The sequence below is a fragment of the Saimiri boliviensis genome, chromosome 1 (genome assembly GCF_048565385.1).
Source record: "Saimiri boliviensis isolate mSaiBol1 chromosome 1, mSaiBol1.pri, whole genome shotgun sequence".
Taxonomy (NCBI): Eukaryota; Metazoa; Chordata; class Mammalia; order Primates; family Cebidae; genus Saimiri; species Saimiri boliviensis.
This window is the reverse complement of record NC_133449.1, coordinates 230,806,638-230,829,234: the sequence shown is the minus strand read 5'-3', so window position 1 is coordinate 230,829,234 and position 22,597 is coordinate 230,806,638. Positions and strand designations below refer to the sequence as shown.

The 22,597-nt window shown below is 38.6% G+C and overlaps 1 protein-coding gene and 1 pseudogene across 1 annotated transcript in view; one reads left to right on the top strand and one right to left on the bottom strand.

Moving 5' to 3' along the window:
• SCAMP1 (secretory carrier membrane protein 1) overlaps nt 1–22,597 on the top strand; it is a 118,070-nt gene that overhangs the window by 21,703 nt on the left and 73,770 nt on the right. Inside the window, exon 2 of the mRNA XM_003920816.4 lies at nt 12,830–12,907. Within this exon, the coding sequence (XP_003920865.1) occupies nt 12,830–12,907 (78 nt within the window). The remainder of the gene's footprint in view (nt 1–12,829; nt 12,908–22,597) is intronic.
• Nucleotides 8,478–8,574, bottom strand: LOC120365663 (U6 spliceosomal RNA; annotated as a pseudogene).

Below are 22,597 nucleotides of genomic sequence, written 5' to 3'. Positions count from 1 at the left end.
TAGTAATGGAACTGGAATTTGAATACAGGCAATCAGCAATCTATAGCATAACATTTCTGAACTATGGTTGACTAGAGTGATTATCAAATTTCCCCTTAATTTTAAAGATAAGAAAATGGAGAGTTTATGTGACTTGCCTAAGGTCACAGAGTTGGTCATTGCCAGGCACTCAGTTTCTGATTCCTAGACTAGTGCTTTTTTCTACTACAGAACAAGTACCCAAGACATAGAAAGTCTTGCATATTGATCATGAAATCCAAACCTGTGTTAGCATATATCATTGTAAGTGGATACATAATATGTAGCTGTACAATAATCATCTATGTAGATTTTTATGTTATTAGACTACTGTCTAGCTTTAAAATGACATATGTACAGAGAAAAATAAACAGGAGACTGAGCTTGAATAGTCACACGAGTTGATTGAGTCAGTCTCCTTATTTCCAGTAGGTGAAAGCACTGTCTCTCAGGCTAAATCTTTCAGGTTATGTGTGGCAGTGATTAAGAAATATCCAGTTCAGTGCATGGTGTAGGAGAGCATTTGGAATACAGTGAAGGTTCATTGCTCTGGAGGATTTGGTAAAGAAACTTAGATTAAAGATATAAACTAATTTTGCTAGATGTAAACTTCTGTTCTCTTGTTTGGAAAAACATTTGTGTTCATATCCATCTTGATTTTCAACATGGAGTAAATATTGTGAAGTAACACTGTGAAGTTAAATGGCATTACTAAAGGATTGACAGAATAGCCTTGGCTAAACTAATAATATAAAGATACAACTCTAATATCTATGCATAGTCAGATCCACATGATATTTAAATTAAACTCTGAAGAATATCTTTACTTGCTACTTAAAAGTTAATAAACCACAGAAGCCTAGTATGATCCTCTAAGTTAACAAAATAAGACTATCTGAGAATCTTTTCCTTATTAGGAAATACACATTCTCAGGCATCATCCCAGACCTACTGAATCTGAAGCAAGGTACATTCACAGTGATGCATAGCAATTTGGATTTAACGAGCCCTCCAGGTGACCCCAGTGCGGCTGAAGTTTGAGAATCGTAGTCAAAGAAACCAAATTATCAGTTGAAACGATTTCATTTTGATTATGTTGTAGGAGAGAAGAACATTTTCCTGTCACAGTTTTGGAATTATTGTTATTAGGAATTGAAAGTCCTAGTTTCATATTTTGTCTCAGACATACACTAATTGACCTTAAGGAAGTGTCCTGATCTTGTTTAAGGCCACAGCTTCCTTCTCTGAAAAACAGTACCATACAATCTACCAGGAAAGATCATAGCAAGGATTGGAAATATAAATAAATGGCTAAATACTTAGTAGGCATTAAAATATCATTTATCATTACTTAATTCTTTTTCCATTTTGTTGTCTTCTCCCAGTTTAGAGGCTATGGCTTCCTCAACACTAGAGTTGCTAAAGCTAATTTGAAACATTAATTATGTGATAATTCAGGGTATCAGTTCTTTACCTTCCTAAATCTAGTCTCATTCTTGGTATATGGTGTACATACTCTAATGCTTTGTCATCTAATACTGCATTAGGAGAGTGAACTCAGTTCACTTGAGAAAATGATTTTATCAAATTGCCTGTTAACTTCTAGCCTGGATTAAATTTCTAGAATATAGAAGGAAACAAGTGCACTTTAGTCACTGTAGCTGAAAGTAGAAAATTTGAAGAATGATTTTATTCTGGGTCTCTTTGGAACTAAATTACACCTTATTTATTTATTGGCTTTTTAAAGTAAGGTGAATTTTAGCATACTCGACATAACTGGATATATGTATTTGTAAAGTGAGAGTTGGACTCATACTTCTGTGGCACTGAATGACATAGATAGCATGAATGTTGGCTAAGCAAGATTCATCTTTCTGACCCTACATTCTATCTCCCTCCATTTTTCTTTTTGAATTAATTTTTTTCTGTAATTATGAAAACATTTTCATGGTTCCAAAGTAAAGGCTATGAAACAATATTTAGTTAAGTCTAGCTTCGAAGTCTGTCCTCAGTCTTTACTATTCCTTTCCTTTTACAATAGAGAATCACTGTTATTAGTTTTTGAATTATTCTTCCTTTTTAAAAACATAAACACACATTCTTTTTTTTTTTTTTTTTTTTTTTTTGTAGAGATGGGATTTCTCCATGTTGGTCAGGGTGGTCTCAAACTCCCAACCTCAGGTGATCCGCCCACCTCAGCCTCCCAAAGTGCTGGGATTACAGGCATGAGCCACTATGCCCAGCCCAATACACATTCATTTTTATCTTTCTTTTTGCACCAAAGTTTAACATTTGTTTACACTCTTCTGCACCTTGCTTTTTTCACTCAGCCCATAACATCTGTATATCTCCTTATACCATTTTACAGCTGTGTGATACTCAGCTGCATAGTACTTTATCATGTAGATTATCATAGTTTATTCAGCCATCTTCTAGTTTTAGACATTTAGGTTGCTTCCAGTCTATTAATTAGTGTGGTGCTTCCATAATGTTACAAGTAGAATTTTGCCGATATTTCTTTGGAGTAGATTCCTAGAAGTGAGACTGGGTCAAAGGATGAATGCAGATGTTATTTTGCTAGGTATTGCCAACTTACCCTCCATAAAGGTTGTAACAGTTTTTATTCTTACTAGCAATGCATGAGAATCCCTGCTTCCTTAACAGCTATGTCAATAGAGTATGTCAGACTTTTAGATTTTTTTGCTAATTTTATAGGTGAGAAATGATAACATCAATGTAGTTTTAATTTGTGTTTCTCTTATGAAATTAATCTTTACACTTTTTGAAATTAATATGAAATTAATATTTACACTTTTTGAACTAACCTTATGTTTATGCTCATTTTTTTTCAAGAAGTATTTATTGGTTACTAGTGCCGCTATTATCTTGAAGAATTACTCTTTGGGTATTTCTCCACAGGGGTGGTAATAATATTCATTGAAGAAACAATATAAACAGGCATGTATGATTAAGAAAAAAAAAGATGCTGATCACAGACCACCACAACAGATATAATAAAAATATTTGAAGGCCAGGTGCTATGGCTCATGTTTGTAACCCACCACTTTGGGAGGCTGAGGCGGGTGGATCGCTTGAGGCCAGGAATTTGAGACTAGCCTGGCCAACATGGTGAAGCCCGGTCTCTACTAAAAATGTAAAAATTAGCCAGGCGTGGTGGCTCATGCTTGTAATCCCAGCTACTTGAGAGGCTGAGGTGGAAGAATTGCTTGAACCTGGGAGGTGGAGGTTGTGGTGAGCTGAGATCATGCCACTGTACTCCAGCAGCTTGGGCAACAACGAGACTCTGTCTCAAAAAAAAATCTGTTTCTTGTTTCTAAGAGTTCACAGTCCAATTTGGAGGGAAAAAAAGACTTTCACGAAGATTATCATCATTCAGGGAAATAGATATTGATGGAGCTCTCACAAGTGCTGTGGGAGCATTGAGCCTGGAATGGAGAGACTAGGGTATGGGGAAGGTATCAGAAAGATAATTACTTAGCATATGAGGTAATATTTGGACTGAGCCTATAAGGAAGAGGAAGAGATTGCTAGGCTGACCCTGCTTGGAAAACTATTCCAAGTGGAGGAAGCAATGCAAAGGAGGAATATGACTGACGTTTGAGGACTTGCTGGTTTTGTGGATGCTGATGAGGGTAGGCATTGAGACCATCTGGATTTGATGCAGGTGCTTGTTGACCCTAAACCCATTTCTAAATTAGGTTAACTTTAGCAATGCCGAGTTGAAAATTTTGATTAAAATGTCATGTTTCTATTTTCTCAGTTTTGAGACGTGCCTTCTCTCTCTATAATCTTTTTGCTCCTTACACTTTTGGGTAAACTTTGGAGGGGAACCCTGGGGAAGTAAGTGGAGTGATTTCATTCCCTCTTTCCCGTTTTACTGTTGAGCAAGCCTAAAGCCTTTCTGTTTTGTCTGTGTCATACTTTTAATTTATCCTTACCACTTGCTTTATGTCAAATTTTAGGCTCCTTATTCAGTAGCTTGTTTCATTTGGTTAAGGGTGAAAGATCTCTCTCATATGAATTTATGAGGCTGGAAAGATAAGGCAAGCTAGATGGTTAGAAGCCTTGTATCTTATATTGAGGAATTTGTGTTTCGTTTTATAGTTTGTATAGAGCAGGCGTCCCCAAACTTTTTACACAGGGGGCCAGTTCACTGTCCCTCAGACCGTTGGAGGGCCGCCACTTACTGTGCTCCTCTCACTGACCACCAATGAAAGAGGTGCCCCTTCCTGAAGTGCGGCAGGGGGCCGGATAAATGGCCTCAGGGGGCCACATGCGCGGGCCGTAGTTTGGGGACGCCTGGTATAGAGCCTCTAAAATTCTGAAATGGATGAGAGACAGAGGAAAAAGGTTGGAGGAAGGGGATGGCAACATTAGCTTTCCATTTTTGAGAGGCAATGAGTGACTGTATTGAGGAAGGTGAATTGGAGAAGGTACAGTGTAGACTAGAGAGCAGAGGTCCCCAGACTACCAGAAGCAGTATCACCTGAGAACCTGTTAGAAATACAGGTTTTCAGGCCCCACCCTAGATATGCTGAATGAGAAATTCTGGGGGTTGGGTGCAGCACTGTGTGTCTTATTTGATTTTGATGCACGCTAAAGTTTGAGACTAGAAATTCAAAGGTTAGACTACCTGACTGTTTGGAAAATGCTTTTCATGTGAATTATGTAGTTGACTTTTGTTGATGTTCATTATGTTGATATGTTCATTATAAATGCTTTTCACATGAATTACATAGTTGATTTTGTTGAGATGTTATATATATATACTTTTTATACACTAGGATTTTGTGATTCAGGTTTTTTTTTTTTTTAATTTCAGTAGGTTTTTGGGGAATAGGTGGTGTTTGGGTACATGAACAATTTCTCACTGGTGATTTCTGAGATTTTGGTGCACCTGTCACCCGAGCAGTGTACACTGCACCCAATGTGTAGTTTTTTGTCCCTCACCCCACTCCTGCTCTTCCCCCGAGTCCCCAAAGTTCATTGTATCATTCTTATGCCTTTGTGTCCTTTTAACTTAGCTCCCACTTGTGAGAACATACAATGTTTGGTTTTCCTTTCGTCAGTTACTTAACTTAGAATAATGTCTCCAATTTCATCCACATTGCTGCAAATGCCACTATTTCATTCCTTTTCATGACTGAGTAGTATTCCATGGTATATAAATGCACTCATTGATTGACGTGCATTTAAGCTGGATCCATATTTTTGCAAATGTGAATTGTGCTGCTATAAACATGCGTGTGCAAATATCTTTTTCGTGTAATAACTTCTTTTCCTTTGGGTCTATACCCATGAGTGGGATTGCTGGATCAAATGATAGATGTGCTTTTGATTCTTTAAGAAATTTTCACACCATTTTCCATCTTGTTTGTACGAGTTTGCATTCCCACCAACAGTATCAGAGTGTTCCCTTTTTACCACATCCATACAAACATCTATCATTTTTTGATTATGGCCATTTTTGCAGTAGTAAGTTGGTATCACATTGTGTTTTTGCTTTGCATTGCCCTGATAGTGATATTGAGCATTTTTTCATATTTTTGTGGGCCATTTCTACATCATCTTTTGAGAATTGTCTGTTCATGTCCTTAGCCTACTTTTTGTTTTTTTCTTGCTGATTTGAGTTCCTTGTAGACTATGAGTATTAGTCCTTTGTCAGATGTATAGATTGTGAAAATTTTTTCCCAGTCTGTGGGTTGTCTGTTTACTCTGCCCATTATTTCTTTTGCTGTGCACAAGCTTTTTAGCTTAGTTAAGTCCCATCTATTATCCTTTTTTGTTGCTGCATTTGCTTTTGGGTTCTTGGTTATGAAGTCTTTGCCTCAGCCAATGTCAAGAAATATTTTTCCAGTGTTACCTTCTAGAATTTTTATGGTTTCAGGTCTTGGATTTAGGCCTTTGATCCACCTTGAATTGATTTTTGTATAAGGTAAGAGATGAGGATCCCATTTCATTCTTTTTTTTTTTTTTTTTTTTTTGAGACGGAGTTTCGCTCTTGTTACCCAGGCTGGAGTGCAATGGTGCAATCTCGGCTCACCGCAACCTCCGCCTCCTGGGTTCAGGCAATTCTCCTGCCTCAGCCTCCTGAATAGCTGGGATTACAGGCACGCGCCACCATGCCCAGCTAATTTTTTTTTGTATTTTTAGTAGAGACGGGGTTTCACCATGTTGACCAGGACGGTCTCGATCTCTTGACCTTGTGATCCACCCGTCTCGGCCTCCCAAAGTGCTGGGATTACAGGCTTGAGCCACCGCACCCGGCCCCGTTTCATTCTTTTACATGTGACTTGCCAGTTATCCCGGCACCATTTGTTGAATAGGGTGTCCTTTCCCTGCTTGTTTTTGTTTTTGTTTGCTTTGTCAAAGATCAGCTGATTGTAAGTATTTGGGTTTATTTTTGGATTCTCTATTCTGTTTCACTGGTCTGTGTGCCTGTTTTTATACCAGTACCATGCTCTTTTGGTGACTATGGCCTTATAGTATAGTTTGAAGTCCAGTAATGTAATGCCTCCAGATTTGTCCTTCTTGCTTAGTCTTGCTTTGGCTATGTGGGCTCTTTTTTGGTTCAATATGAATTTCAGGATTGTTTTTCTAGTTCTGGGAAGAATGATGGTGGTATTTGATGTGAATTGCATTGAATTTGTTGATTACTTTTGGCAGTATGGTCATTTTTACAATATTGATTCTAGCCATCCATGAGCATGGGCTATGATTTCTTTCAGTGGTGTTTTGTACTTTTCCTTGTAGAGGTCTTTCATCTCATTAGGTATATTCCTAAGGATTTTATTTTTTTGCAGCTATTGTAAAAGGGGTGGAGTTCTTGATTTGATTCTCAGATCGGTCACTGTTGGTGTGTAGCAGGGCTGCTGATTTGTGTACATTAATATTGTACATAAATGTTTCAGTTTCCTGAAACTTTGCTGAATTCATTTACCAGTTTTACCAGTTCTAGGAGCTTTCTGGATGAATCTTCTAGGTATATAATCATGTCATCAGCAAACAGCAACAGTTTGACTTCCTCTTTACCAGTTTGGATGCCCTTTATTTCTTTTTCTTGTCTAATTGCTCTGGCTAGGACTTCCAGTACTGTGTAGAATAGAAGTGGTGAAAGTGGGCATCCTTGTCTTGTTCCAGTTCTTAAGGGGATTGCTTTCAACATTTCCCCATTCAGTATAATGTGGGTTTCTCATAGATAGCTTTTATTATTTTAAGGCATGTCCCTTTTATGTCTATTTTGCTGAGGCTTTTAATCATAAAGGGGTGCTGGATTTTGTCAAATGCTTTTTCTCCATCTATTGAGATGATTATGTGATTCTTGTTTTTAATTTCTGTTTATGTGGTGTATCACATTTATTGTTTTGTGGATGTTAAACCATGCCTGCATCCTTCTTATGAAACTGCTTGATCATGGTGCATTATCTTTTTGATATGCTGTTGGATTTGGTTAGCTAGTATTTGGTTGAGGATTTTTTGCATCTGTGTTCATCAGGGTATTGGCCTGTAGTTTTCTTTTTTTGTTACGTCGTTTCTTGGTTTTGATATTAGAGTGATACTAGCTTCATAGAATAATTTTAGGGGGATTCCCTTTTTCTCTGTCTTTTGGAATAGTGTCAATAGCATTGATACCAATTCTTCTTTGAATGACTGATAGAATTCAGCTGTGAATCCGTCTGGCCATGGACTTGTTTTTGTTGGTAACTTTTTTTTTTTTTTTGAGATGGAGTTTCACTCTTGTTACCCAGGCTGGAGTGCAATGGCACGATCTCGACTCACCACAACCTCCGCCTCCTGGGTTCAAGCAATTCTCCTGCCTCAGCCTCCCGAGTAGCTGGGACTACAGGCGTGCGCCACCATGCCCAGCTAATTTTTGTATTTTTAGTAGTGACGGGGTTTCACCATGTTGACCAAGATGGTCTCGATCTCTTGACCTTGTGATCCACCAGCCTTGGCCTCCCAGAGTGCTGGGATTACAGGCGTGAGCCACCGCGCCCGGCCTCGTTGGTAACTTTTTAATTACAATTTCAATCTTGCTTCTTGTTACTGGTCTGTTCAGAGTTTGTATTTCTTCCTGGCTTAATCTAGAAGGGTTGTATATTTCCAGGAACCTATCCGTCTCTTCTAGGCTTTCTAGTTTATTTGTGTAATGGTGTTCATAGTAGCCTTGAACGATCTTTTGTATCTCTGTGGTATTGATTATAATATCTGTTTCATATCTAATTGTACTTATTTGGGACTTCTGTCTTTTTCTCTTGGTTATTCTTGCTAATGGTCTATCAATTTTATTTCTCTCTTCAAAGAACCAGCTTTTTGTTTAAATTGTCTTTTGTGTTTGTTCGTTTCTATTTCATTTAGTTCTGCTCTGATCTTCATTATTTCTTTTCTTCTTCTGGGTTTGGGTTTGGTTTGTTCTTTTTTTTTTTTTTTTTTTTTTTTTAAATATGGAATGCTTTGTGTCATCCTTATGCAGGGGCCATGCTAATCTTCTCTGTATCATTCCAGTTTTACTAAATGTGCTGCCAAAATGAGTATGGTTTGTTCTTGCTTCTCTAGTTCCTTGAAGTGTGACCTTAGATTGTCTGTTTGTGCTGTTACAGACTTTTTGAGTAAGCATTTAATGCTATAAACTTTCCTTTTAGCACCATTTTTGCTGTTTCCCAGAGGTTTTGATAGGTTGTGTCACTATTGTTCAGTTCAAAGAATTTTTGAATTTTCATCTTGATTTTAGTGTTGACTCAATGATCATTTGGGAGCAGGTTATTTAATTTCCATGTATTTGTATGGTTTTGAGGGTTCCCTTTGGAGTTGATTTTCAATTCTATTCCACTGTGGTCAGAAAGAGTACTTGATATAATTTTGATTTCCTTATGTTTGTTGAGACTTGTTTTGTGGTCTGTGATATGGTCTATCTTGGGGAATGTTCCATGTGCTGATGAAGAGAATGTATATTCTGCAGTTGTTGGGTAGAATATTCTGTAATTATCTATTAAGTCCAGTTGTCCTAGGGTATAGTTTAAGTCCATTGTTTCTTTGTTGACTGTTTGTCTTGATGATCTATCTAGTGCTGTCAGTAGAGTATGGAAGAACCCCACTATTATTGTGTTGCTGTCTGTCTCATTTCTTAGGTCTTGTAGTAATTGTTTTATAAATTTGAAAGCTCCAGTGTTAGGTGCATATGTATTTAGGATTTTGATATTTTCCTGTTGGACTATTCCTTTTATCATTGTGTAATGTTCTTCTTTGTCTTTTTAACTGCTGTTGCTTTAAAGTTTGTTTTGTCTGATATAAAAATAGCGATTCTTGCTTGCTTTTGGTGTCCATTTGCATGGAATATCTTTTTCTAGTCCTTTACCTTAACTTTATGTCAGTACTTAGGTGTCAGGCCAGTCTCTTGAAAACAGCAGATAGTTGGTGAATTCTGCCATTCTATATCCCCCTTTTTTTTTTTTTTTTTGAGATGAGTCTTGCTCTGTTACCAGGTTGGAGTGCAGTGGCATGATCTCGGCTCACTGCAACCTCCGCCTCCCGATTTCAAGTGATTCTCCTGCCTCAGCCTCCCGAGTAGCTGGCACTACAGGTGCCCGCCACCATGCCCAGCTAATTATTTATATTTTAGTAGAGACGGGGTTACACCGTGTCGGCCAGGTTGGTCTCAATCTCCTGGGCCTCCCAAAGTGCTAGGATTACAGGCATGAGCCACCCCCCACCCCAAACCCCTCCCCCGGCCCATTCTGTATCTTTTAAGTAGAGCATTTAAGCCATTTACAATTAACGTTAGTGTTGAGATGTGAGGTACTGTTCTATTCATCATGCTATTTGTTGCTTAAATACCTTTTTTTTTTTCATTGTGTTGCTGTTTTATAGGGTCTGTGAGATTCATGCTTTAAGGAGATTCTATTTTGGTGTATTTCGAGGATTTGTTTCAAGATTTAGAACTCCTTTTCATAGTTTTTGTAGTGCTGGCTTCATTGTGGCAAATTCTCTCAGCATTTGTCTGAAAAAGACTGTATCTTTCCTTCATTTATGAAGCTTAGTTTTGCTGGATTCAGAATTTTGGCTAATAATTGTTTTGTTTAAGGAGGTTAAAGTTAGGACCTCAATCTCTTCTAGTTTGTAGGATTTCTGCTGAGAAATCTGCTGTTAATCTGATAGGGTTTTCTTTATAAATTACCTGATGCTTTTGCCTCACAGCTCTTTAGATTATTTTCTTTGTCTTAAATTTATATAGCCTGATGACTGTGTGCCTAGGTGATAATCTTATGATGAATTTCTCAGGTGTTCTTTGAGCTTCTTGTATTTTGATGTCTAGATCTCTAGCAAGGCTAAGGAAGTTTTTCTCAGTTATTCCCTCAAATATGTTTTCCAAACTTTTAGACTTCTCTTCTTTCTTGAGAACACCAATTATTCTTAGGTTTGGTTGTTAAACATAATCCCAAACTTCTTGGAGGCTCTTTTCATTTTGTAAAATTCTTTTTTCTTTATCTGTGAGCTCTGAAGTTCTTTCTTCTTGTTCGATTCTATTGCTGAGACTTTCCAGTACATTTTGAATTTCTGTAAGTGTGTCCTTGATTTCCAGAAGTTGTGATTGTTTTTTATTTATGCTGTTTCACTGCAAATTTCCCCATTCATATCCTGTATCTTTTTTTTCTTTTAATTTCTTTAAGTTGGACTTTACCTTTCTCTGGTGCCTCCTTGATTGGTTTAAAAGTTGACCTTCTGAATTCTTTTTCTGACAGTTCAGAGGTTTTGTCTTGGTTTGGATCCATTGCTGGTGAGCTAGTATGATCTTTTTGGGGTGTTAAGGAACCTTGTTTTGTCATATTGTTGGAATTGTTTTTTTGGTTCCTTCCCATTTGGGTAGACTGTATCAGAGGGAAGATCTCGAACTCAGGGACTGCTGTTCAGTTTCGTTTGTCTGATGAGGTGCTCCCTTGATGTGGTGCTCTCTTCTTTACTATAGGGATAGGGCTTCCTGAGAGCTGAACTGCAGTGATTGATATTTCTCGGCTGGGTACGGTGGCTCAAGCCTGTAATCCCAGCACTTTGGGAGGCCGAGGCGGGTGGATCACAAGGTCAAGAGATCGAGACCATCCTGGTCAACATGGTGAAACCCTGTCTCTACTAAAAATACAAAAAAATTAGCTGGGCATGGTGGTGCGTGCCTGTAATCCCAGCTACTCGGGAGGCTGAGGCAGGAGAATCGCCTGAACCCAGGAGGCAGAGGTTGCGGTGAGCCAAGATCGCGCCATTGCACTCCAGCCTGGGTAACAAGAGTGAAACTCCGTCTCAAAAAAAAAAAAAAAAAAAAGAAAAGGATATTTCTCTTCTGGATCTAGCCACCCAGTGGAGCTATGGGCTTCTGGGCTGGTACTGAGGACTGTCTGCAAAGAGTCCAGTGATGTGATCTGTCTTCAGGTCTCAGCCATGGGTACCGGCACCTGCTCCCATGGAGGTAGCAGGGGAGTGAAGTGGACTCTGGGAGAGTCCTTGGCTGTATTTTTTTTTTTTTTTGAGATGGAGTTTCACACTGTCACCTGGGCTGGAGTGCAGTGGCATGATCTTGGCTCACTGCAACCTCCATCTCCTGGGTTCAAGCGATTCTCCTGTCTCAGCCTCCCAAATAGCTGGGATTACAGGCATCTACCACCACACCCAGCTACTTTTTGTATTTTTAGTAGAGACGGGTTTTCACTATGTTGGCCAGGCTGGTTTCAAACTCCTAACCTCATTATCCACCTGCCTCAGCCTCTCAAAGTGCTGGGATTATAGGCGTGAGCTCGGTAGGTTGTATTTTTAAGTATGCAGGTTTTGTGTTGGTTGGCCTCCAGCCAGGAGGTGGCACTTTCAAGAGTGCATCAGCTGCTGTAGTAGAAGTAAGATTAGGTGGTGAGCGGGACCATGGAGCTCCTATGAGATTATGTCCTTTGTCTTCAGAGTTCCTTGGCTGTCCCAGGAGCCTGCAGCAGCAGTCTACCTTCTTCAGAGGGTCTGTGGATTCTCTTGGCATTTCTGGTATCTTCCTCCATTGTTTTTGGAGCAAGAGTTCACGATGTAGATCTCCATCTGCTGCTCTGTTCATTGAGTGGGAGCTGCAAGTTAGTACTGCCTCCTGTCTGCCTTTTTCCCTCTCACTGTGTGATTTTGTCATTTTTATGAAAGCTTAACATTAAAAGATTTGAAAAGTTGGAATGGTGTCGTCATGTACTATGCTTGGAAAAGGGAAGACAGTCTATGATCATGTGGTGAAATTAGTGGAGATATTGGAGTAGAATAAAACGATGTATTTAATATTGAATTCTATAGATGATGTTGGCTGTATATGACATTGATATGTAATGCTTTGAGCTTCTTGTATTTAGCTGTCTGTGCAGTGTGAAATGCAGTATGAAATCTGCAGTGGGAATAATTGAAGATGTTATAAAAAAGTGGAACATGAAATCTTTATGGAGGCCAAAGGCAATGTTGGTGGGTTTACCTGAGATTTGCTAAGATGCTCTTGTGTAGTCCGTTCCACATAGCTCTTAAGAGGTGGTCTACTTTTTATCTTGATGTAATAGCTTGCAGCTGATTTGAATCTAACCCAGTTTTTGTTTTCCTTTGAGAATGTGTTGGTTGTATGGGTTTAAACGTCACCATTGTTGAAATGAGACTGAGTAAATCTGATAGTCATCTTTTATTTTTCTGTTAGCTTTGCTGGGTGTAGATAAAGCAAATGGTATGTAAATATCAAAATTATTTTTTAAAGGATAAATAATGTTTTTTTTTTCTCCTTTGAATTTTATTCTAGGATCCATCAGTTACACAAGTGACAAGAAATGTTCCACCAGGACTTGATGAATATAATCCATTCTCGGATTCTAGAACAGTAAGATGATTCTTACTTTTAAATGTTTAAATTGAAATTCAATAGGAATTATATTTTAACTATGATTTTTTTTTTAGTGGATTGGTTAAACTTATATAAAACAAATTGTTAATGTTTTTAGTATTCAGCAAGCTTGGATTTTTCTAATATGTAGAAATATTAGTAGTAATTGAAGATTACCATGATGTTCCTAGTGAAATACTTCAAATTTTCCTTCATGTTTTACAAATTAAATCACAAAATCTCTCTAAAATGTAAACTTTTCTATGTTACTTGAAATGCTAGGAATTAGAGAAATGTTTCTTCGTATACATGTTGTCTACCTGATAATGTGGGGTAATTTTTTTTTATGTGGAAACCGTATGGAACTATACCATAAATATTTGTATGATTGTCCTTTGAATTAGATTATTCTGAATGTAGCCTTCTGTTCTGGCAGAGTAGAACCTCTGGAACTTTACCCAGTCTAGGAAAGCATCTTTTTCCCCTCAAAATTGTTATTTTTCCTTTTTCTTTTTAAAATTTATTTATTACAGAGACAGGGTCTTCTGTGTTCCCCAAGCTGGTCTTGAACTCCTGGCCTCCCAGCCATCCTCCCACCTCAGCCTTCCAAAGTGCTACAACTACAAACATGAGCTATGGCACTTGACCTCAAAATTCAGTATTGATTTATAAAATGTACAAGTATGAAAAAAAATCCTCATAGAACAATGGTTTGTTACTCTAGATGTACATTGGGAAGCATTTGGGAGACTTTATTACACTACTCCTTATGGCCCTAATCTGTTAGAGTTAGGACAATTTTTCTTTCAAAGTTCTTTTCCTGATTTTATTGTGACCTGGATTTGAAACCATTGAGGTAGATTCTGTTGAGAATTATCCCCAGAATTTTTTTTTTTTTTTTTTTTTTTTGAGACGGAGTTTCGCTCTTGTTACCCAGGCTGGAGTGCAATGGCGCGATCTCATCTCACTGCAACCTCCGCCTCCGGGGTTCAGGCAGTTCTCCTGCCTCAGCCTCCTGAGTAGCTGGGATTACAGGCATGTGCCACCATGCCCAGCTAATTTTTTGTATTTTTAGTAGAGACGGTGTTTCACCATATTGACCAGGTTGGTCTTGATCTCTTGACCTCGTGATCCACCCGCCTCAGCCTCCCAAAGTGCTGGGATTACAGGCTTGAGCCACCGCGCCCAGCATATCCCCAGAATTTTTGTGGCAACTAATTTCATCTCCTGTATTTGGGTCCCCCTCCAATACTTTGTTACATTTCCCTGTGCATCTCTTCTATTTGCCTGTTCCTGAGTTGTATCCTGTAATAAGCAGCTAGTAATAAGTAAATTGTTTCCTTGAGTTCTGAGAGCCCTTCTAGAAAATTATCAAATCTGAGGAGAGGGTCATGGAAACCCCAAGTTTATAGCAAGTTAGTCGGTACAGGCAGCGATCTGTGACTTTTGACTGGTGACTTGGGACTTGTGACTGGTGTCTGAAATGAGCCCTTAACCTGTGGGATCTGTGATAGTCCAGGTAGGTAATGTTGGAATTGAACTGAATTGTAGGACATCTAGATGGTATCCAAAGACTTGGAGAATTGGTTGGCGTAGGGAGTAAAAAACCCCACACATTCAGTGTCAATAGTGTTGTTGGTGAAAACAGTCTGAAAGTAAAGGCATTAAAATAAGAATGAACTTTTAAATTTCTTTTTATTTCAAAGCCCTCATTTAACAGCCTTTGCTTATATGCAGCAAGTTAATCCCAGGTTGGGATCACTAAAGTGTGCTCTTTGAGCATGTAAGTTACAGGTTGACACATGTGAAATGGTCAGTTAGTTGACCAGTTTTGATAATATAAAAATGGTGGTTTCATATGATTCAACCTAAATAAATTAGTGCTGTGGATATGTGAGAGTGCAATTTGTTAGTAGTTGTTGAAGGGAAAAAAAGAAGAGCTGGTAAATTATATTCCACTATATGTAGTTCTTTTAACTTGATTTCTAGGGGGTGGAGATGGGAACAAGACCATTTTTAAAGATTGCTGATAAAGAATGAAAAGAGATTTTTATATAAATGTTTGGAAAACTGTACTCGCAAGAAATATGTTTAGCTTTTTATATAGTAGCAGCTTTAGATTACTCTTATCAGTTGTGGTATTCTTCATCCAGCTGTCTACTTCATGCCATGCACTTTGCCTGTATTATCTTATTGAATTCTCATAACATTCAAAATTGATACTTAAAATCTCCATTTTACTAATAAAGAATCTGAGACACATATCATCCAGCTAGTAAGTGGCAGAACTGGCTTATTAAGTCGTGTGTTCTCTGTAAAGTTTTTGTATTTTTTATTTTGCTAGTGCTCTCTTTGGAGAGAGATAGATGCCTAAGAAATAGAAAATATAGTCCTGGTCTTTGAAAGATTTCTCACCTAATTGGTATTTTAAAAATCACACAGGCTGGGCGCGGTGGCTTAAGCTTGTAATCCCATCACTATGGGAGGCCGAGGTGGATGGATCACGAGGTCAAGAGATCCAGACCATCCTGGCCAACAAGGTGAAACCCCGTCTCTGCTAAAAATACAAAAAACTAGCTGGGTGTGGTGGCGCATGCCTGTAATCCCAGCTACTCAGGAGGCTGAGGCAGGAGAATTGCCTGAACCCAGGAGGCGGAGGTTGTGGTGAGCCGAGATCGCGCCATTGCACTCCAGCCTGGGTAACAAGAGCGAAACTCTGTCTTAAAAAAAAAAAAAAAAAAAAAATCACACAGGCTGGGCGCGGTGGCTCAAGCCTGTAATCCCAGCACTATGGGAGGCCGAGGCGGATGGATCACAAGGTCAAGAGATCCAGACCATCCTGGTCAACAAGGTGAAACCCCGTCTCTACTAAAAATACAAAAAATTAGCTGGACATGGTGGCGTGTGCCTGTAATCCCAGCTACTCAGGAGGCTGAGGCAGGAGAATTGCCTGAACCCGGGAGGCGGAGGTTGTGGTGAGCTGAGATCGTGCCATTGTACTCCAGCCTGGGTAACTAGCGAAACTCCACCTCAAAAAAAAAAAAAAAAAAAAAAAAAAAAAAATCACACAGACACAAAGACGATATATCCAGAACAAATAAAACATAAAACATAAACTGTGATTCCAAATGTTGAGACTTTATAGTTACAGAAAGATTTTCTGAAAGTGAATGGTCTTGAGCAGGGAGGTAGGCAATAATGAGAAGCCAATTTGCAGTGAAACACTTCCCTTAGATTTAATCAACAGTGATAGGGTGTCAGAACCAGGAAAATTGTTATGAGAATTTGGTGCATTTTTTTCTGCACTTTTAACATGATGGAAAACACCATTGAAATATTAAATATTCCTTTTTTTCTTATATGATGTGATTTCAGAAATTTGTCCATTTTTGTGGCTGTGATTATTTTCCAGAGAGATTAGGTGTACTTAATTGATTTAAGTGGTACTTTGGACCTTGGTCCTATTTTATTTGATTGGTGATATTAACATCTTTATCATAGGACAGTGTTTGTGAAAAATGAAGCTTTTGATTGTTGTATCAGGGTATGATGAGCTACTTGAGGTCAAGAAAGAAGATCTAGCAGAATGCCTGAGTGTATAATCTTGCTAAGATTTAGAAAGTTCCTGTTCTTCTTTTTTATTAAAATTGTTTTTAATTTTTCTGTTTGAAAGGAATCCTTAAAGTATTTAAGAATGACTGTGGAAATTTTGAGTAATTATATACATATATATATTTAGTGATAGGGTCTCACCCTGTTGCCCAGGTTGAAGTGCAGTGGCCCAGTCATTGCTCCTTGTAATCCCAAACTCCTGGGCTGAAGCAATCCTCCTGCCTCAGCTTTTCAGGTAGCTAGTACTACAAATATATTCTGCTACAGTGGCTATTTTTTGTATAGATGAAGTCTTGGTAAGTTGCCCAGGCTGGTCTCAAACTCCTGGCCTCAAGTGATCCTCCTGCCTTGGCTGCCCAAAGCGTTGGGATTATAGGTGTGAGCTGGCTTGAATAATTTTATAATTTATATATTCACCCTTTTACACATTCAGAGAAAGGAGTTGTGATAAGATACTTTATAATATAGGCTAAGTTATTCTATTGACAGTGTCATGAAAGCCTCTTGAGCACTTGAAATATGGCTAATCTAAATTGAGATGTAATATAAAAATGTAAGACAGTCTTGAGTTATGAAATAATTTTTTTGTTTGAATTCAAAATGTGTTTTTGCATTTTGTTTTTTTGTTTTTGAGTTGGAGTGTTGCTCAGTCGCTGAGCTAGAGGGCCTTGGTGTAATCTCGGCTCACTGCAACCTCTGCCTCCCAGATTCAAGAGATTCTCCTGCCTCAGCCTCCTGAGTAACTGGGACTACAGGCACGTGTCACTGTGCCCAGCTAATTTTTGTATTTTTTAGTAGTGACGGGGTTTTACCACATTGGCCAGGATGGTCTTGATCTCTTGACCTCATGATCCTCCCACCTTGGCCTCCCAAAGTGCTGGGATTATAGGTATGAGCCACTGCACCCGGCCAAAAATGCATTTTTCCACTGAAATTATGTTGTGCATGGTAGATAGGTTTTCTGGCCTACCTTCTAAAAATCTAATGCCTAAATAACTAGAGAATTATCGTTAAGAATTGGTGTGTATTTATGGGGAATGTTTTTCTTTTCAGTTAAGTAACAGTTGAAAATGCCTATTGCAGCTTGATTCTTACTAGTTTCAGCCACTGGTGAGGGCATTTGTGGCTTTAGACAGAATTTCTTTTGGTGAGTATTGAAGGTAAGGGATGGACACCTGTGTGTGGGAGAAGTGCAGGGCTGCTGACAAATCCTTAGAGACATTTCTTGGGGCCTAGTTTACTGTCATGTTTATTTTCTTTAGGGATTGCCTGCCTGGTTCCTTTTCTGTTTTGCTGGTTGATCCCATATACGATTTCTCTCACATATAGGAGAGAGAAGAACCACAAGAGAAAATTCCAGGTACTGACCATGAGGGGATATGCCCAGGTAGTCATCTCTGACCATAAAGGGACATGGAAAATTGGTTTATGTGAGGAAGTACTGTCTCTAACATAATTCAGGACATGAAGTAGACTGAGTCTAAAGAGGACTTGCATTTTAACCTAGGCCCTACCACTAAGCAGTTGGTAACTTTAGGCAAACCATATAACCTCTTTGGAAATATTTTATATATATATATAAAATGAAGGCAGGGAGGAAAATGTTGAGTTAAATAATTTTATTTTTTTATAGATACAAGTTCTTGCTTTGTTGCCCAGGCTGGTCTCAAACTCCTAGGCTCAAGCGATCCTCCTTCCTTGTCCTCCCAAAGTGTTGTGATTACAGGCATGAACTACCATGCCTAGCTGAGTTAAGTAATTTTGTATTAGTATCTCTTGAAAATTAGGACTAAAGCATTTAGCTCCAGGGACTGACTGGATATAATTGTACATGGTAGTTTACTCATCTTTAGTACTGCAAGAGCATTCTGTGTACTTTAACACCTGTCTTATTTTCTCTTGCTGTGCGCTTCTTTTTTCTCTTTTTCTTTTTCTTCTGCTTCTCACCGTTTTGTCATTCTTGGAGCTTATTATCTGTCCCTTCCAGAACCTCTTTGTTTCCAGTCTCATTTAATGATACTGTTGACTTATATTCCAGTATCATTGGCTAGAAATACCCGAGCTGTCTTTGGCTCAAACAGTTTCTTTTCTTACATCTAATCAGTTGCCACATCCTGTCACTTATACCTGCAGGAGATATTACCTGTCTGTTCTTTTCATTCTTTCTTACCTGTCCTAATTCAGGCACTCATGTGAAATAATAGAACGACCTATCCAGTTATCTACTTCCAGCCTCTCTCTTCAAATTGCTTTTTGTATGTGACTAGGCTTATTTTCCTAACACAGAGGTCAGATTAGGTCATCTACCTTTCTTAGAAATGATTATGTATTGCCTACTGAGTACTTTGGCATGTGAGGCCATCCACATGCCTTTTTGTTTTTATTTTTTTCACAGACAATTTTTTTGGCTTTCAGAACAGTTGAGTAGAAAGTACAGTTTATTTTCTCCAGACTATCTTTTTACTCTTATCTTCTAATGTGCCATTTGCTCCAGCCAAAGTCATGAACTCCCGACCCTATTGAGACCATCTTCCCATTGTATGGAGTCAAAAGAGACTGTGGATGATCATAAGGCTTGGCTTCTCTGGGTATGTTCATTCCCTTCAATGGGTGCAGATGACTACTTCACACTGGTTATATTCATTTTCTGTTGCTGTGTAACAAATTGCTATAAACTTACCTATGGATCAGGAGTTCAGACACAGCATTACTTACTGGGTCCTTTGCTCAGGGTCTTACAGAGCTGTAATCAAGATGTTGTCTTGGCTGCATTCTCATCTAGAGGTTTAATTGGGGAAGAATCTGCTTCCAGGCTCATGTAGATTGTTGTTAAAATCCTGGTGGTTGTATGACTGAGGGTCCTAGCTTTTTGCTGGCTATCAGCTGGAGGCCACCTTTGGTTATAGATGCTGTCCCCAGAGGCTATAAAGTTTCTTGTCGCATGGGCTTCTCTAACATGGCCACCTACTTTGACAAGCCTTCGAAGAATCTTACTCTAATTTGCTAAGATGGAGTCTCAAATAATGCAACCTAATCAAAGGTGTGACATTTCCATCACTTTTACCATATTCTCTTGGTTAGAAGCATGTCACAGGTTCTGTATGCACTCAAGGGAAGGGCATTATTATAAAGATGTGAACATCAGGAGATAAAAATCATTAGGATATACTTTAGAGTCTACATGCCACACTGGTAATAAGATATGGTATATTAGGATTAAGAGTGTGTTTCCATCTGTCTCTTTATCCTGATTTAAAAGGGTCAAAGTAGAACCCCCAGAATACCTATCCCTCCCTATCCTTGACACATAAAGGATTTTTAGAGCAACAAAACTTCTTTATGTGATACCATAATAATGGATGCATGTCATTCGTCCAAACCCATAGAAGGTACAACACCAAGAGTGAACCTTAATGTAAACTACAGATTTTGGGTGATGATGTGTCAGTAAAGGTTCATAAGTTGTTACAAATGTCCACTCTGGTGGGAGATATTGATAATGGGAGAGGCTATGCATGTGTTGGGGCAAGGATATATGGAAAATTTCTGTACCTTCCTTTCCATCTTGCTGTAAACCTAAAACTCCATTAGAAAAATAAAGTTAAAGAAAAAATTAGTGAGAAGTTTGTAATTCCAACACTTTGGGAAGCCAAGGTGGGTGGATCATTTGAGGTCAGGAGTAGGAGACCAGCCTGGCCAACATGGCAAAACCCCATTTCTGCGAAAAATACACAAGTTAACCAGGTTAATTTGTGCAAACCAGTTCAGTTTTTGACATGTTGGATTTGCAGTTTCTCAGGCATCCAGTTAGACGTGTTTAGTAAGCAGTTGATTGTGTGAATCTGGTGTTCAGCAGAGAGGTTTGGACTGGAGATGTGCATGTGGGAATCATCAGCCCTTAGATGGTATTTAAAGGTATAAGACTGGTTTCAATCATCAATTGAGTGAACATGTATAGCAGAGAAGCAAGACCTAACTCCTGGTGCACTTGAATATTGGAGGTGGAAGGGCAGGGGAAGAAAAGAAACAAGCAAAGGAGACTGAGAATAAACAACTTAGTGTTCTGAAAGCCAAGTGAAGAAAATGTTTCAAGAATGAGATAGTGATGAACTGTCAGTGCTGATGACAGAACAAATAAAATTAAGACAGAAAATTTATCATTGAATTTAACAATGTAACAGTCATTAGCTACCTTGAATAGTATAGTTTTGGTTGAGTGTTAGGAGCAAATGCCTTACTAAAGTATCTTTAAGAAGAAAGAACTGGGAAAAAAGCAAGTGGACAACTCTTTCATAGGAGTTTTGCAGCAGTGGAGAGCCGAGAGGTTTTTTAGGGAAGAGGATTAGAGAAATGGGGACTGGAAAGGGAAATAAGGTTAAGATGAAGTTTTGTTTAAAAGTTACAGTAATCAAGACAGTATGGTACTACCTTAGATGTGCAGATCAGTGGAATAGAACTGACAGCCCAGAAGTAAACACTTACATTTATGATCAACTGATTTTTGACAAGAGTGTCAAGATAATCCAATGGGAAAGAATAATCTTTTCAGGAAATGGTGCTGGAATAACTGGATGTCCACATACAATAGAATGAAGCTGGACTCCTACCTCATCCCATACATAAAAATTAACTCAAAAACTCTTAGAAGAAAACATAGAAGTAAATCTTCATGACCTTTAATTAGACCATGGTTTCTTAGATGTGACACTAAAAATACAAACAACAAAAGAGAAAACAGGCATTTTGGACATAAGAATTTAAACTTTTTGTCCAAAAGCACTATCAAGAAAGTGAAAAGACATCTCACAGAATGGGACCATGTTTGCAGATCACATGTTTAATAAGGGACGTGTATCCAGCATATATAGTAAAGTCTTACAATTCAGTTTGAAAAAGACAACCAGGCTGGGTGTGGTGGCTCCTGTTTGTAATCTCAGCACTTTGTGAAGCCAAGGTGGGTGGATCATTTGAGGTCAGGAGTTCGAGACCAGCCTGGCCAACGTGGCAAAACCCCATCTCTACCAAAAATGTGCAAATTAACCAAGTGTGGTTAGGGCATATGCCTGAGTTTCAGCTACTCAGGAGGCTGAAGCAGGAGATAATTCACTTTAACCAGGGAGAGGGAGGTTGCAGTGAGTCTAGATGGTGCCATTACGCTCTATCCTGGGAGACAAAGCGAGACTTTGTCTCCAAAACAAAAAAACAAAAAAACCCAGTTTATAATGGGCAGACATTTTAAATAGACATTGCTCCTAAGAAGATAAATGGCCAATAAGCACGTGAAAAAATGTTCAACATTGCTAGCTGTCAATATGCAAATGAAAACTGCAAGGAGGATACCACTTCATATCCTCTAGGATATCTATAATCAAAGAGTCAGGCAATAGCAAGTATTGGCAAGGATGTGAGAATTGGAACCTTCACACACTGCTGATGGGAATGTAAAATGGTGCAGCTGCTTTGGAAAACAGTTTGGTCTTCAACATTTGTTAAACATGGAGTTACCATATGACCCTGTAATTCCATAATTCCACTCTTAGGTATATATTCAAGAGAAGTGAAAACATACATCCTCATAAAAACCAGTACACAAATGTTCATAGCAGCCAAAAATTGGAAATAACCTGTGTTCCCATCAACTGATGAATTGATAAATAAAACTTAGTATAAAAATAAATGAAGTAGTTACTATAACATAGTTGAACCTTGAAAACGTTATGCCTTCACCATCATCAACATCTTCCACCAGAGTAGACATTTGTTACAACTGATGAATCTATATTGACACATCATAATCACCCAAAGTTTGTAGTTTATACTGGGGTTCACTTCTTTTTTTTGAGGCAGAGTCTCACTGTTGCCCAAGCTTCAGTGCAGTGGCATGAATGTAACTTACTGTAACCGCAAACTCCTGGGCTCAAGCAATCCTCCTGCCTTGGCCTTGCAGAATGCTAGGATTACAGGTGTATGTCACTGTGCCTGGCCCAGGGTTCCCTTTTTGTTTTTCTTTTTTTTTTTTGAGACAGAGCCTCCTAAGCTGGAGTGCAGTCCTGCAAACTTGGCTCACTGCAACAT